A 16,258-nucleotide genomic window follows, 5' to 3' on the forward strand; every position below is an offset into this window, starting at 1 on the left:
TATTTTCTAGTGAAGTTGAGTGAGGAGACCTAGGCGGTGGCGTGGTACTGGGTTCACTTTCCTATATTTCACCCATATTTCTCCTTTCTCACAGCTGTAAATATGAAGGAAACACGGGGCTGCCCTTTCCTAACACAAACAGAAAAGTTTCCCCTCCCAGCCCAGGGCTGCAGTCATTGTGCCGCCTTTTACAATCATGAAGCTCTCATCGCAGACAGATAAGCCGTCGTGAATCTGTGCCCCCTCTAGCACCGCCCTCAGCCAATGGGCCTGGCAGCACAAAGGAGACTCAGCCCCCTCCTCAGCGCCCTGACCCAGGCTCTCCTATTTGTGAAAGGCCGCGTTGTGATGTCGATTATTTTTTTTAAAGGACGCCAACAGCCAATCCGCAGTCGCCTTGCTTTCCCCGGCAGCCAATCATCGAGCGCGTTATTGTTTGGCATCCCGCTTCGCCGTCGTGCACACTGCGGCCGTTACAAGCTTGCAACCTGTTTCCGTTCTCAGCCCTGAACAATTGCCATCCTATTGTCGAGGCGGGGATAGGCGGCAGCTCGTGCAGAGCGGGCAGTTACGGTTAGACGGTGGGAAGCTGCATGCGCGCACTATGGCCGAGCATTCACAAGACCCCTCATTGCTCACCAAGGAGAAGCTGAAGAACGAACTCATAGCGAATAACATAGTCCTGCCGACCGGGGACCAGCGCAAGGAGGTGTACGTGCAGCTGTACCGCCAGCACCTCAGCTCCCGCAACCGCGCCACTCCGGACTTCTCCAGCGACGAAGAGAGGGAGTCCACGCCGGTGCGGGGCAGGGGACGGCCGCCGGGACGGGTAAGCGGAGGAGGTCTGCTGTTATTGTCTAGCGTCCCGGTGTGAGGACTTTCTGAATGAATGAGGCCGCGGTGAGATGGGTTGTACGGTTAGGGCGCTGGGCCGATAGTACAGGAGAGCAATGGCGACCTGCTGAGGAACCTGATCGCTGTGGTGTTAGGTAACGGATCAGTAAGAGGACATGCTGGCGGGATAAGGCTGCAGCCGCCTGTGCTGGTACCGCAGGGATTCCAGCGTCTGCTTTCTACTTGTTACCTCGCTAGAGCGCCACCTGGAGGAGCGGGCCGGCCGCTTCCCGCCTTTTTTATTTGCTGTGTATGAATAGTATAATCTCCGTACTGTGTGTGGGACAGGAGGGGGCTGCCGTGTATCCTGTAACCATGTGCTTCCAGGCTTATATTCAGATGGGAGGCAGCGATCAATATAGAAGGAGCGGCTTATCAGGGGTGTTTAATAGTGGGAAAGCTGAGCTAGGGTGCAGACGTTTCTATAGGTGGCCATGTCTATGCATTGGCTGATTCCAGAGAGCAGTAGCATGTGACTGCACATGATCTTCTTATGTGGAGGAGAAGACAGAATAGTGACAGATAACATAGTGCGTTACAGAATGGTGTGGCCCACTCTAATGTTTATGCATTCATAACTCTTTGTGGCTATTTTGGTTATTGCATTGTTTTTTGTGTTTATAATTATTCCTGTAAGGTTGACCTGTAGTATTTTACATAGGATAGGAGCAATGTTTCCCAGTCCCTACCGACCCCCAACAGGACATGTGCTTCGGATCTCCTTAGTGTCTCACAGCTGATATAACTATAGTTAGCAGATTGGGTAACCCCACAAGTGTTCTCTGTATGGGACGTACTGTTGAGGTCCTTGAGTTTGGAAAACAGTGGTATGTACAATGTCATTCAGCAGTTTGCATTCAGAGTCCATAAATACTTAAGCAGCATCTCATGACAGGTGTCCTGCTTATTGAAGGTGCTGTCTTAGGACCCCCACACTATAAACCAGAGTTGGCCCATCTCTTTTTGCTGTGCTAAAATGAAATATTATCTGTTTTGTGGTCAGTATAATGGATACCCATTTATATAACTTTTTATTACTTTAAAGCGTAACTGTCATTTCAGGGCCATTTTTCTGAAAACAATAAATATCTGTTGTACAAGCAATTTTAAGAAACTCTGTAATAGGTTTTATTAACCAAAAGTTTCCTTCTGTAGTGAAAAAGCAGTTTTTCGAGCCCCCCTGTCACTTCAGAAGAAGCAGGATTTCTGTGTCCATTATGTGGCTGTGGAGAGGGGAGGGTCTGAGAGGAGTGACTGAGCACGGAGGATTTCTGCACAACACATCACCCTTCAATCTTCTCTCAATAAGTTCAGAGATAAGCACTGATCTTGAGTACAGAAAGAGGCTTTTTTGGCTAAGGAAACCTATTACAAAGTTTCTTAAAATTGATTTTACTACTGAATTTTGCAATAAAAAAAAACATGAGTTACACTTTAAATAAATTACCATTTAAATTAGATTGTTTTATTTTTCTGTCTGTGTAGCCATCTACAGTGATTGTCAGTATCACATTTAGAAAGATGTAACTTTTTGTTCACTGTTCATGCATATTTTTTTTTTTTTTCTGCGATGTGACCAGAAATTGGCTATTTTTGGTTGGGTGACTCATAGTCAATAACTTATTTACTTTTCCTTCTTTTTAAGAAAGCAACAAAAAAGACCGATAAACCAGCTGCAGAAGGGAAGAACGAGCAGGATATAACTTCTCTCAGTAATGATGCTCTCAAGGAGGAACTTCTGAAATATGGAGTGAAGCCCGGTCCTATTTTAGGTATGTATTCTGCATAAAACACTTCATTGTTATCACTTGACTCAAGCTGGCCATACATACTAAGGCTGGGTTCGCACACAGTATATTTCAGTCAGTATTTTGCAACCTCAACCAGGAGTGGATTGAAAACACAGAAAGCCTCTGTTCATACAATGTTGAAATTGAGTGGATGGCCGCCATATAACAGTAACAGCGGCCATCCACTCAATTTTAACATTGTGTCAACATAGCCTTTCTGTGTTTTCAATCCACTCCTGGTTTTGGTTGCAATATGAGGACCACAATACTGACTGAAATATACTGTGTGTGAACCCAGCCTAAAGTTGGAAAAAAAACCTGGTTGTGGCAGGATCATCTGAGCATATATGTATGGTGGGCCTCCCAGCTGTTTGTGGAGAGGAAAGGTTTAGGTATGTTTAAATGAAACCAATCAGCACAATTATGCTGATTAGGTTCACAGCAGCACTTAATAGATGTGGTAAGGAGCCTCCCTACCATGTCTTGGGTTGCTTCTTCACTACCACCTTGTGCCAGCAAAACGTCTTTTTACTGCGGCACGTGAGGCGGAAAGAGAGCTGGGCTGTGACCATTTCTGACTTTCTGTCCTGTCAGCGTGCTTTGCGAGGTGATTGGTAGGCAAGGAAGCCTGCTAATTGTCTCCATTGTCAACCACCGCGCAGAGTGTGCTGACGGGGCACGGCCGTGACTGGTCACAGCCCAGATGACTAGTTCCTGGTGCTCTCCCTGCCTCGTATACACTCGTACGCCAGTATAAGACCTTCTGCCAGCGTAAAAAGGTACTGAAGGAGCAACCCAGGACATGGTAGGTAGGCCCCTTACCACATCTATTAAAGTGACTGTACCACCAGGCCCAGGCTGAAGCACTGGAGGCGGGCTGACCCACCCTAAGTGGGAAGAAACCCCAGCCCCTCCATGGCGTGACTCCTTTAGAATCAATGGAACTTTATCATAGAGGGGCTAGGGTTTCCTCCTACAAAGGGTGGGTCGGCCCACCTCCAGTGCTTTGGCCTGGTGGTACAGTCACTTTAAGCACTTCTGGGAACCTAATCAGCACAATTGTGCGATTTGGTTCCCTTCAAATTCCAACCAAAAGAGAAAAATCACATGCAGATGAAGACAAATCAAACAATTACTTATTTGGGCCCAAAACAAGCCACTAATACAAAGGGCTCCATACAAAACATGTATACCAACCCCCTGTTTATAATAAGATTGGGTTTCCCTGCGTCTGACTGCCACAAATGGTCACACAGTAAAGAATATAAGGTCAATCAACGTTTTCTTCACACGGACTCCATACTGCAATATATGTAATATATAATTTTTTTTTTAATTTATTTACAGGCAGTACAAGGAAAGTTTATGAGCAAAGGCTTTTAAAGTTGAAGGAGCAGCAAGAAGTGGCATCTATTGCACCTCCAGTAGCAGTCTTATCAACTGCAGATAACAAGCAAAATGGAAACACAGATTCTGCCCAGTACAGTGACAATGATGGTAAAATTTGTATTAACCTTTATTGCCTGTATTCGCACATGGGTGGCTAGTACACCCTGTGTAATTGTGCATTACGTTGCAATCTAGACAGGAGGCTATGTGTTTCACTGGAGAGCAGTGTTATAAGTTACGAGCAGGGCAGTAAGGTATAGTGGCAAGTCAAGGTAAGATTAAAGGACAAGTGCCATGAAAAACTTTTTCCCAGTAATTGAAGCACATTACAGAGTTATATAACTTTGTAATGTGCTTCAATCAACTATCTGCCTCCCTTCCCTGTCTTTCCACCCCCCACCAGGAAGTGTCCTGACTCACACAGACCTGATTACTGTCGTCACCGTCACCAAGCTCTTCTCTCAGCTCCTTCTCCTGTTACACTAGCCTCCCCCCTCCCCTGCCTTGTCAGGTGACAGGCTTGCTCAGCTCCCATTGGCTGAAAAACTGCAAGCCATCACTTGTCACATCTCACTTGCTTATCTTCCCTCAGACTGACTCGGGCACTTAGGCAGCTCCCCCCTCCCCTCATACCCTCTCTCCTGCTGCCGTGGACTCAGTGAAGGAGTCATGTCACTAGAGAAGATAAGCTGAGCAAGCAGAGTCACCTGACAAGGAGGGGAGGGGGAGGGTGGTATAACAGGACCTAGAGCAGCCCTCCTGCTGATGACTCATCCTCACAAGAAGAAGCTGCCTGGTGACCGTGACGACAGTAATCAGGTCTGTGTGAGTCAGGACACTTCCTGCTGGGGGGTGGAGGGGGGAAAAGACAGGGAAGGGAGGCAGATAGGTGATTGAAGCACATTACAGAGTTATATAACTTTGTAATGTGCTTCAATTACTGGGAAAAAGTTTTTCATGGCACTTGTCCTTTAATGCATTATTGCATTGATATCTGTAAGCAATAATAGGACTGCAGATAAGTGTTAGTGTTTAAATATTTAAGAAAAATACCTTTCCATATTAAATGCTTAAATCACCCCCCTTTTCCTAAATTTTTAAATAAAATAATGAACATACTGTATTTGGTATTGCCGCGTGCGTAATAGTCCAAACTATTAAACTAGTACATTACTGATCAGCTAATGCCACATCACATCCATTTTGGTTATAAAAATTATTTTTAGTCCCTTAACAATGGATGGCGTAAAGTTATGCCATCCATGTCCGTCATATAACGACGGATGGCATACATTTATGTTATCTGTACAGGCTCTGTGAAGCCAATGAAGGCTCTAGGTCTCGATCGTATTGCCTGACTGCCGGATGTATACTAATTGCCTTCGTACAGTCTGATCTTTGGTCTACTGGTGGTGTGTGTCTCAGACAGGAGATACAGAAGAAAGTTCAGCAGGCTGGAGGTACAGCCAAGCAAAAGGTCTGGAACTTTGGTTGTGATGACAGCATCAGATGAATTTCACTCCTTGAATGATGGGAGTAGTAGTAGTGGATGTAAAATCAGAACTTTTATTGCAAGAATTAGGCATTTCAAGGCACAGCTTCTTCATCAGATTAGTATATATACTAATCTGATAAAGAGGCTGTGCCTTGAAACGCGTAATTCTTGCAATAAAAGTTCTGACTTTACATCCACTACTACTGCTCCCATCATTCACGGAGTGAAATTCATCTGATGCCGTCATCACCACCAAAGTCCCAGACCTTTTGCTTGGCTGTACCTTCAGCCTGCAAAACTTTCCTCTGATTCTCCACCGGGATTCCCCGTCCCCGCGGACCGGCTGCAAGAGGCAATATATTGATTATGCGATCGGCGGTGTCGGGCTCGTAGCACAACTACCCCAGATTAGCGTCTCTGAAAACCACTATTTTAATTTGAATTCCTGATTTGCAGTAATACACTGTTTTTTTTTATCTTTCCAGTCAGACAGGAGATAGCATTAATTGGCGTTACTTGCTATGTAATGGCATAGCATTGACCAGTCTATGCAGTCTAAAGAATACAGATAATAGTCCCCTAGGAGGAGGAAATAAAAGGTGGAAAAAATAAATGTTTTTAAAAATGACAAAGCCCCCCCCCCCCCAATTAAACTTTAAATCACCCCCTTTTCCCATTCTATAAATAAAACAGATAACGCATCTAATCTAATAATGCTTTTATTTGTATAGCGCACACAGATTCCGCATAGTTTTGCCAGTTATTGCTCAATTAAGGGGTTTAGTAAATAAAAGCTGTTCTGTAAATTGATTGTGATGGACCTTAGACAAAGACCCAAGTGTTAATTTGCAGTGCTTTATATTATGCTTTCATATAGAGCCTAGGACAGACGTGACGTTTGAGCCTAGAGAGCCTCTAAGGAGTAAAGCAAAAGCTCAAGTAACTTCACGCTCTAAAAGGCTGGAGCAAAATGAGGTATGTGTGGTTGGTAACAGTCATCACTTTTTTTTTTTTTTTTTTGGCCGTACTTTTGTGTTTGCCATGTAAAAGTCAGTGTTCAAATGTTAAAATAAAGTGTACCAGTTGAGGGTGTCGGTGTGCTTCACTGCAGGAAGTGAGTGCCAGGAAGCTGAAGGCTTGTGCAGTCTTCTGCTCCTTTAACAACTTTAAAGTTTTAAAGGGGTAGTGCGGCGCTAAGAAATTATTCACAGAATAACACACATTACAAAGTTATACAACTTTGTAATGTATGTTATGTCTGTGAATCGCCCCCTTTCCTGTGTCCCTCCACCCCCGCACGTGTACCCGGAAGTGTGGTGCATTATACATACCTGTCACGTGCCGACCCCCGTCCCTGATCTTCTGTGCCACGACGTCATCTACGGACGGACGGCCGAAGCTCTCCGATCGTCCCGAGTACCGGCCGCCCTCTGCCACGTCATCAGATGCTCAGCTGCGATTGGCTGAGCATAACTGTGCTCAGCCAATCGCGGCTGATGACGCAGCAGAGGGCGGCCGGCACTTGGGACGATCGGAGAGCTTCGGCCGGCCGAAGATTACGTCGTGGCACAGAAGATCAGGGGCGGGGGTTGGCACGTGACAGGTATGTATAATGCACCACACTTCCGGGTACACGTGCGGGGGTGGGGGGACACAGGGAAGGGGGCGATTCACAGACATAACTTACATTACAAAGTTGTATAACTTTGTAATGTGTGTTATTCTGTGAATGATTTCTTAGTGCTGCACTACCCCTTTAATGTTATTCATTGGGACACCTATGAAATATGGTAGTCCTCTAAAGTGAGACTGCCTTTTATTAAAGAGTCACTGTTAATTTTTTTTTTTTTTTTTTGCAGAAATCAATTTTAAGAAATCGATTTTAAGAAACTTTGTAATTGTGTTTATTAGGCAAATATGCTATTATCTGCATTTAAAAAGACTTTTCCCAGTTCCCCCCTCCTCTCCTTTCTGTCATGTACTGCTCAGAATCAGAAAATCTCGACTGTTTTACATCATTTGGATCTTGTCTGTGCTATGGAGGGGGGAGGAGGCAGGAGGTAGATTAGTGGCAGCAGAGAACAAAGGATTACACCACAGGGAGCCCAAAGCCCCCATTCAGAGGTCAGAGCTAAGAATCTGGTGATGTAGCTGTAAATTAACTCTTTGTTGTCCTGTTTTGGTGCCTCATCTGTCCCCTCTCCATAAAGAACAATGAAGACAGGGGGGGAGCTTTTTTTGGCTAATAACCCAATAACAAAGTTTCTTAAAATCGCATGCACTACTCTATTACTAAATTATTTCATAACATTGTAGTGCAGGTGTATGGAAATTTTTATGGCTCCTGTCACCAAAGCTAGCCATCCATTTCTGGTCACATATGTGAACGAAAAGAGGGTAGTTATCCACACTTTAAGAAAGTAAGGCTGCATACAGAGCCGCACGGTGCCCCTACAGTTGAAGATAACATTCATATAGTGAATACACACTTAGATGAGCTATAGAGTAGATACTCTTTGCAATTTTACTTTCTTCTAGTGCATACAGTTTGTCTTTGTTTATGAACCCTTTTTAAATTTAGACAGATGAAGAAACTGAAGTCTTGTCAGAAATAAATGTCAAACGAAGTAACAGGCTGCCTCCAAAGGATTTTCTGCCTGAGATTGAGGAACTGACTGTAAAGATATTTCACGTTTGAACTCATCTCTACAATGTCTGAACTTTTATACACACTTTATTCTCATCAGGGCTACTCTTCACTGTTATGTCTATTTCACTGACTGGCTGTTTCTGATATCTTGAACTTGGTGGTAGGGTTCACCATGTTGTACGAGGGTTTTTTTTTTTTTTTCCTTCTCTTTGTAGTAGGTAGTTTATTTTAGGAAAGATGACTGTTCACCTAAACATATATTTAATGCTTGATTAGAACGTTTCTGGTGATGCCATTTCTGAGCCCCAAAAGATGTTGGAGTCTGAAAAGGGTGGTCGACTACAGACTGTTTTTAAAGAGTCAACAAAAGTAGGAAGAAGAACACCAAGGAAGAGGGTGACTGCATATATTTTTTTGTTTATTTCCATGCTTAGGGGATGGGATATAGTGTATTAATGCTTAGATTTTTTTTTTTTTTTCTCACTTTTTCCTTGAAAACAAAAATTAGGTGGTAGCTGCAGAACCTATTGATGATGTAGATAACACCGAGGCTGGGCCTATTCCTGAAACTGTATTGCCTTCAAGCAACCAAATTCTAGTATGTGTGACATGCTTCCTCTAAAATCTTAGTCTTACAATATTTTCAGTTACTTATTGACTTATTTTTTTCTTTTCACCCCTGATCTATATAGGCTAATGCAGGATTCTCTCAATTTGAGTCCCGTCAGGTTGATTATCAGGTGACTGAAAATTTCAAGTACACAAATGCTTTGCGATCAGTCAGTGAGTTCACAGATTTGTCAAGAAGGACCCCAAAGAAACAGCTGATCAGTGAAAAAGTAAATACCATGAAGTGAATAGTAACTTTTTTTTGTGAAACACTGAAATCCTTTGACTTAACGGTGTTATTTCTGAAGTGGAAACTATTAACTTCAAAACATTATTATTTCTTAAGAAAAAAAACAACAACAAAAAAAAACCTTTGATCGGTGCTCATATTCCTCCGTTTGCTAGAACAAGCTAGGTGCTTCTCTCCCCATTTGCAGCAGAGGGATTGTATGGAGAGTTTATAAAGCCCATTTCCTGCAGCAAGAAGAGACTGGGAGAGAAAAGCTTAAATAAACACTTCTCCCCATACATTCTAACCTAAACACCCAAACCTGAACTGATCAAAACTTTTGATGCCCTGATCTACCCTGCACACTGCTTCCTCATGAATATTCATCCAGTGCTCTGTAGTGACTATGGGAACTTAACAGTTGGTTAGTCTTCTAACCTGACGTTACTTTCCCTTTAGAGACATTTATTAAAACTAATTACTTTGATCACATTATCACATTTTTTATTACAGCATAACTTTGAAGGGGTGTTCCCATTTCCAGAAGTTATTTACTTACCACAGTGGGGGTTTGACCTCCTGAGATCCCCATGGATTACAATAACAATGCCATGATGTTTAGATATGTTAGGATCATACAAGATCATGGTCTTGAAACCCAATGTAATCACGAGCAGCTCTCTTCACTCCTTTGCCAGATGGCAGGAGTTAAGCTCCATAGACTCAAAATAGAGCCCAACTTCTACTGGTTGGATGGGACAGCTGAGGAGTAAAGTGTGCACTCCCTATTCTTGCTGTAACTCAGTCACAGCAGGTTTTAAATTGTTAATACAAAGGTCAATACCGCTTTAAATTGCATGTATAGACTACATCATTTTTGTATCCAGTCTTTTTATTCATCATACATTAGTTTTATTTATTTTTTCCCCCCCTTTATTTTATTTTTTTGCATTATGGGGCTACCATCTTGACTGAGTTGTTTTTAACAGCATTTTAGTGATATGCTTTACAGCAAGCCTCATAGGTACGTACAACAATAGACAGAACCTGTCCTATCAAGATAAATAGAACATTACTGAGCATACTCTGACTGGTAATACCGCAGAGCTGTATTTGTCTTATACTGATGTCACCTTCTCACTGTAGTTCTGTACAGATCACTTTACAGCAGGCTTCCTATTACCACAGAGAGAACAGAATTTTAAACTTAGTGGTTGGAATGAAACTGCAAGATTTTAAAGGGGTATTCCAGGGAAAATCAATAATTTAGCAATGGAAAGGGTTAACCAAGGTTAACCCTTTCCTAATATACTTACCGGTCCGTTTTTGGCCCGCCAAGGAGATCTCCGGTCCGGTCACGTGAGCCTCCAGCCTGCCACTCCGGGATCCTCTGTCCTTCCGGTTCGGTGACGTCACCACCCGGCCGGCGTCTGCTGTCTTTCTTATTAGCAGCAGAGCACTGAACCCTGACTGGCTTGGTAGCGTGCAGCCAATCAGGGTTCAGTGCTCTGCGTCCCCTGCTGTAAGTTGTCAGGGTTTGGGGGGGCTCAGTGCCGGTGTCAGAGCTACATTAGGGCAATGTGAGGGGTCCCTGCGGCATTACTTCATTCATAGCCACCAGACACCCGGAGCGAAGCTATGAATGAAGTAATGCCGCCCACCGCATCCCTTCCCCTCCCGGGACTCAGGGTCAGTATCGCTGACACCCGGGGGGGAAGTCCTGTAAAGTAATGCTGATCGGCTGCTGCCCGGCCCCCCTCCCTGTGTCCCCATCAGATCTCTCACCCCCAGAGCGCCCTGCCGCACTGGCCCGATCTCTGCACCTGTACTCAGCTGACAGGCGCTGTGTGACTGAGGCAGGAGAGATCTCTTCTTTGCTGCGTACACAGCGCCTGTCAATCACCCCGATAAAACTAAGCTGACAGGCGCTGTGTAGGGAGCAAGGAAGAGATCTCTCCTACCTCAGTCACACAGCGCCTGTCAGCTGAGTACAGGTGCAGAGATCAGTGCCGAGATCGGGGCCAGCGCGCTCCGGGGGTGGGGGCGAGAGATCTCTGACAGGGACAAAGGGAGGGGGAGTCCTGCAAAGTAATGTGTATCGGCTGCTGATCTCCCACCCCGGGTCCCTGTCAGAGATCTCTCCTACCTCAGTCACACAGCGCCTGTCAGCTGAGTACCCCTGGCTGCTTGATGCAGGAGATTAGAGGTGCAGAGATCGGGCCAGTGCGGCAGGGCGCTCTGGGGGTGAGAGATCTGATGGGGACACAGGGAGGGGGGCCGGGCAGCAGCCGATCAGCATTACTTTACAGGACTTCCCCCCCCGGGTGTCAGCGATACTGACCCTGAGTCCCGGGAGGGGAAGGGATGCGGTGGGCGGCATTACTTCATTCATAGCTCCGCTCCGGGTGTCTGGTGGCTATGAATGAAGTAATGCCGCAGGGACCCCTCACATTGCCCTAATGTAGCTCTGACACCGGCACTGAGCCCCCCCAAACCCTGACAACTTACAGCAGGGGACGCAGAGCACTGAACCCTGATTGGCTGCACGCTACCAAGCCAGTCAGGGTTCAGTGCTCTGCTGCTAATAAGAAAGACAGCAGACGCCGGCCGGGTGGTGACGTCACCGAACCGGAAGGACAGAGGATCCCGGAGTGGCAGGCTGGAGGCTCACGTGACCGGACCGGAGATCTCCTTGGGGGGCCAAAAACGGACCGGTAAGTATATTAGGAAAGGGTTAACCTTGGTTAACCCTTTCCATTGCTAAATTATTGATTTTCCCTGGAATACCCCTTTAAGATTATTTTACAGCTGTAAAATTAGATAAAACATCATGAGAAATTCTTAACCTATTTAGCAAGAAAACGTGATTTAAACCATAGGGTATTTTCTGATGAGACATTAACTGGCCATGCGTGCACAATGTGTTCAGGTTTTTCTACTTTCTGGAGATTTCTTTGGAAATGGGAATTTCCCTTAAATATTGTCCATTCTACTTTTTGTTCTTGCAGTATTTAAACTTTCTGCAACAAACTGATGCTTTTGTGTTTTTTTAATAAGGTCTTTGATATTCAAAATGTTGGTCATACAGATCCAAGTGATCTTCTGAACACAGCAGTAATTGAGGTGACCCCTTAATATTTTTTGTTTTACCTCTTAAGTTATGACCTTATTTGGTTACCAGATTAAAATAATATTGTTCACATTAAAGGATACAGAAAACATCAGTGAACATCGTCTGGAGACTCCAAACAAGACAAGACAGTTAAAAATAACAAAGTTTGTTACTCCTATTAAAAAACAGGGAAGGCATTTACTTTAAAACACGTGGTGATACCTTTACTTTAGTCACATGCTGAATTTGGTTTCCTGGGAACTGCAACTCATTTTTACCTGTTGATGTAGGATTTAGATTTATGTCCTCCTTTTTCTTGGTTTAGGTAGTAGAAAAATTGTTCACAGAAGAAAAGCGAGATGAAAAAGATATTTTGAAGGAAATGTTTCCATATGAAGCTTCAACACCTACAGGAATAAGGTGTGTATGTTTGGCTTGTTTATCCTACCTTCCTTAGTTTATGCAAAAAGTTATATTAAGGTGTAACTGTCATTGAAGAAAAATGTGTCAATCAATAGCTCAAACAAATATAAGAAACAGTAATATATCTTCTTAGACAACAGAAGCTTCTTGCTGTGCTAGGTTGAGGTAGGATTGCAGTATCCTATTTTTTGTGTGTGTAGGAGACAACATTGAGGCTAGTCTGCATCCACACTGCAGCTGAGCATGGGAGAATCAGATACAGATATGGAGTCTGCAGGGTGGTAACCAGGGGGTAAATACCATATACTTGTGATTAGGGATGCACAATGCCCTGAAAAATCGGTTCCTGGGGCAGAATATCTGTTCAATACCAGGATTCCCTGGATGTCGATACTTAAGCTGTGCTTTGGTGCAGCTTAACATAGAGTATACTGCAGAGAAAATGGAGAGAGAAAAGAGAGAGCAGGGCGGCCGGGAGAGGAGATCGCACGAGAAGGATGGACGTGCAGAGAGTGGGGGAGGAGATGTGGCCACTACACCTGAGAGGATCCAGCGCGGCTGTGATGTGAATCACATGTCATCACACTGACAGGGAAGAAGGGGGTGTGAGGAGACTGCTGCAGCCACCTGACAGCCTGCTGAACTGTGTGCTGGACAGGTCATCTGGACAGTCAGCTGTTTGTGGTAGCTGCAGCAATATCTGTAGCACAGGCTGTGCTTCCCAGGCAGTGTGGTGACCTGACCTCTGCCTGGCTGGTGTGCGTCCTCACTTCTCCTCCTCAGCAATTCGTGCAGAGTCCAGGATCCTCGATCCTCTGCCCCTGCTGTAAGCCTAATGGTTCTTCTCTCTCCTCTGTCCAGCTCTTTAGCCTCCCTCCTTCCCTTCTTTCTGTCTATCTCCTATCTTATCTACTGCGCCAGCATAGCCCAACAGCTAAAACCGTGCATAACTATTGGTGTAATCGCCAAAAAGGCCAAGTCCAAATTTGTTGATTTTTAGTGAAATCACATCCCAGAAAAAAATTCAAAAAGTGATTAAAAAGGTTAGTCATTTTTTTTTTTTTTTTTTTAATTATTTTTATTTTATTTCTGTATTAAGTATGGAATTGGTATTGAGTATCGAAATGAAAAAGTTGGTATCAATTCTGGTATTGTGACATCACTACTTGAATGGGCAGAAATAGTGCTGCTATGCACATACACACACAGGACACTGCATGCTGAAGTGACAAGTTACAGAAAAATAAAATCTGCATCTACCTACAACTATGTATGTCTTTCCTCACAGTGCAAGTTGTCGTAGGCCGATAAAAGGAGCTGCAGGTCGACCTTTTAATATCAAAGATTACAAAGATTATAAATTAGAGGAAACCTATGCTTCTAAATATATCCCGAAGTACCAACCTGTAGTTGAAGAGAAGACTACTAAAGGAAAAAGTGGACGGTCCATCCCCATTTGGATAAAGCTCCTTATTCTTCTTATTTTGGCTGTGCTTGCATTCTGGGTTTACCAAGCTATGGAATCCAATGACGGGAACCCTTTTATAAAATGGCTCCAGGGCAACCAAAATTTAAGCAAAGATGAAAACTGATTTCTTATTTTCAAAATATGTATAACAGTCCTAAGTACAAAAACTGCCATTTGTCAGGAACCTGCAATTCATGTGACTACACTTCTATCCCATCTGTACATTAATAAATATGGTACATACGGACATCTGCAACTTATTTACTGTGGACAGCTAGAAGAGGACTGTGCCATAATGTTATTTTTTATTAGATCTCAAGCATTTTGTAGTACTTCCTATTTTTTTTTTTAACAGGAATACTTTAGTTACAGAAAATCTTGATGGAATACTTAATTGACAGAGGAATAATGTGAATTATTTTCTTGAATTCCCTCAGCAACAGATCATGCTTCTAGGTAGCTTTGTGTGAAATACTAGAAATCAGCTGACATGATAAAATCTTAATGGGGAAATGTTTTGATATAGCTATGTAGTTTAGCCTGCTACAATTATGCTGATAAAAAAACTGCAATATTTTTATAACTTTGTTGTGCATTCTGTGATTCAAACTTATTTCCTTAAAGAGGTTGTGTCATTAAGAAAAAGAAACTGATGCATTATGTAAAATTAAAGTGTATCTCCGGAAGCTCGGGTATCCATGGCTAGGAACACGCCAAGACCCCCAATAAGATCCAAATGGATGCACATTAGTTTTGGCGTGTTTGTAGCAATGGAAACTCCACCTTTCAACCGCAGTCGGGTAAGCAGAAATTTAAAGTGTAGAAGCACTTCTGAAACCACTGTTAAAGGGGTTATCCGGAAAGTAGAAAGAGTCCTACCTCTTCTGCTCTCTGATGCTCCACTTCCTCCCTTTGACCATCTCTGCAGAGAACTTCTCTGATGATGCAGCGACATTTGGCAGCTATTGGACATTGCAAATGGGTGTAATTTTGCCCACACACAATGCCTACAACATGCTGCCGCCCTCCCTCGTCTGCAGAAGTTATCAACAGAGACGGTCAGAGGAAGGAAGTGGAGTGCCAGAAAGCAGAAGAGGTAGGACCTTTTCGGCTCTCCGGATAGCCCCTTTAAGAAAGACAGACTTACTGATCCCTATATTGTTTTGATAACCTTGTTACCCTTGGTTATGACCCACTAAGGTGGGCCAGGCATGCTCAGTTCAACTGCAATTTTTTTGAAAGCATTGGTTTTTTGGGATCATGGGGAAAGTGTGTGAGCAAAGTCACAGCTCTGAGGGAAAACCAGTGAGTAATTAAATCCATTGGATTAGGAAACGGCACAGGGAGTACAAGTTACTTTACTAAAAACGTGATTTTACCAGCTTTGCTTCATGACACAACCTCTTTAAGTATTCCTGCAGCAAAAAAGTTTCTTATCCACTGTGTAATATACTTGCCAATTCATTTGACATATGATCTTTCAAAATATCATGCAATTAAATAAAGAAAAATACTTTTTTAATATATAAGTACTGCCGGAGTGTAATGCTCTTATGTGAAATTCTGAGCAAATGGCCAGGAAAATATTTTGCTTGTTGCAGGAATATCATGTGTTCTGTTTGAATCAGTCTCTTCTGTTACACTGTGAATATTGTCACTAATACAATGATGTATTTTATTCATGTCAATTTTTCATAGATAAAAAACAAAACATTAATGTAGCTGTTTCCCCTTTATTAAATAAGCCAAAATGTCAAAGATCCATGTAATGTTACACCAAAGGGTAGAAAGTATAGGTTCTACAGAGCACATATTTTATTAAGTTAAGGAGACATGCATGGTTTTAACTTTCAAATGTATTTTGTACAGTTATTGGCTCATCTATAAATACAGAGCTATTGGGGCTTTAAAGGGTACACGCCATCCCGCTGCAGGTTATGCTTGCCAACCTTCAGTGAGCTGTGTGTTCCTAAAGCAAGCTGTGTACAAAGCTGCCAGAAGCCCTATGGACTTGCATTGTAAGTGTATTGCAATGCAAGTCTCTAAGGGGCTTACAATTGTCCCCTATACTGCTCTTTAGGAGTGGACTACGGACCTGCACAGAGATGGAAAGCATAACTTGCAGTGGGATGCAAATAAGTCCTACCCTTTGAAACAACATGTACTACTTTTTTTTCCTCTAATGTAAAGGTACAACTG

The 16,258-nt window shown here is 43.4% G+C and overlaps 1 protein-coding gene across 2 annotated transcripts; it reads left to right on the forward strand.

The window, feature by feature from the left end:
* The first annotated feature begins 423 nt into the window (after positions 1-423).
* On the forward strand, positions 424-15,776 carry TMPO (thymopoietin). Of its 2 annotated transcripts, XM_069973895.1 has the most exons (9): positions 425-829; positions 2,540-2,666; positions 4,032-4,181; positions 6,446-6,543; positions 8,495-8,614; positions 8,727-8,816; positions 8,911-9,057; positions 12,494-12,588; positions 13,880-15,776. In XM_069973895.1, exons 1-9 carry the CDS (start codon positions 605-607, stop codon positions 14,181-14,183), a joined length of 1,356 nt encoding a protein of 451 aa, XP_069829996.1. In that variant the 5' UTR covers positions 425-604; the 3' UTR covers positions 14,184-15,776. The 2 variants fall into 2 exon arrangements, with proteins under 2 accessions (XP_069830003.1, XP_069829996.1); XM_069973902.1 differs by lacking the exons at positions 8,495-8,614; positions 8,727-8,816; positions 8,911-9,057 and having other exon boundaries at positions 424-829; positions 4,032-4,190; positions 6,458-6,543.
* Positions 15,777-16,258: the final 482 nt, after the last annotated feature.

This window comes from Dendropsophus ebraccatus, chromosome 1 (assembly GCF_027789765.1).
Source record: "Dendropsophus ebraccatus isolate aDenEbr1 chromosome 1, aDenEbr1.pat, whole genome shotgun sequence".
Classification (NCBI taxonomy): domain Eukaryota; kingdom Metazoa; phylum Chordata; class Amphibia; order Anura; family Hylidae; genus Dendropsophus; species Dendropsophus ebraccatus.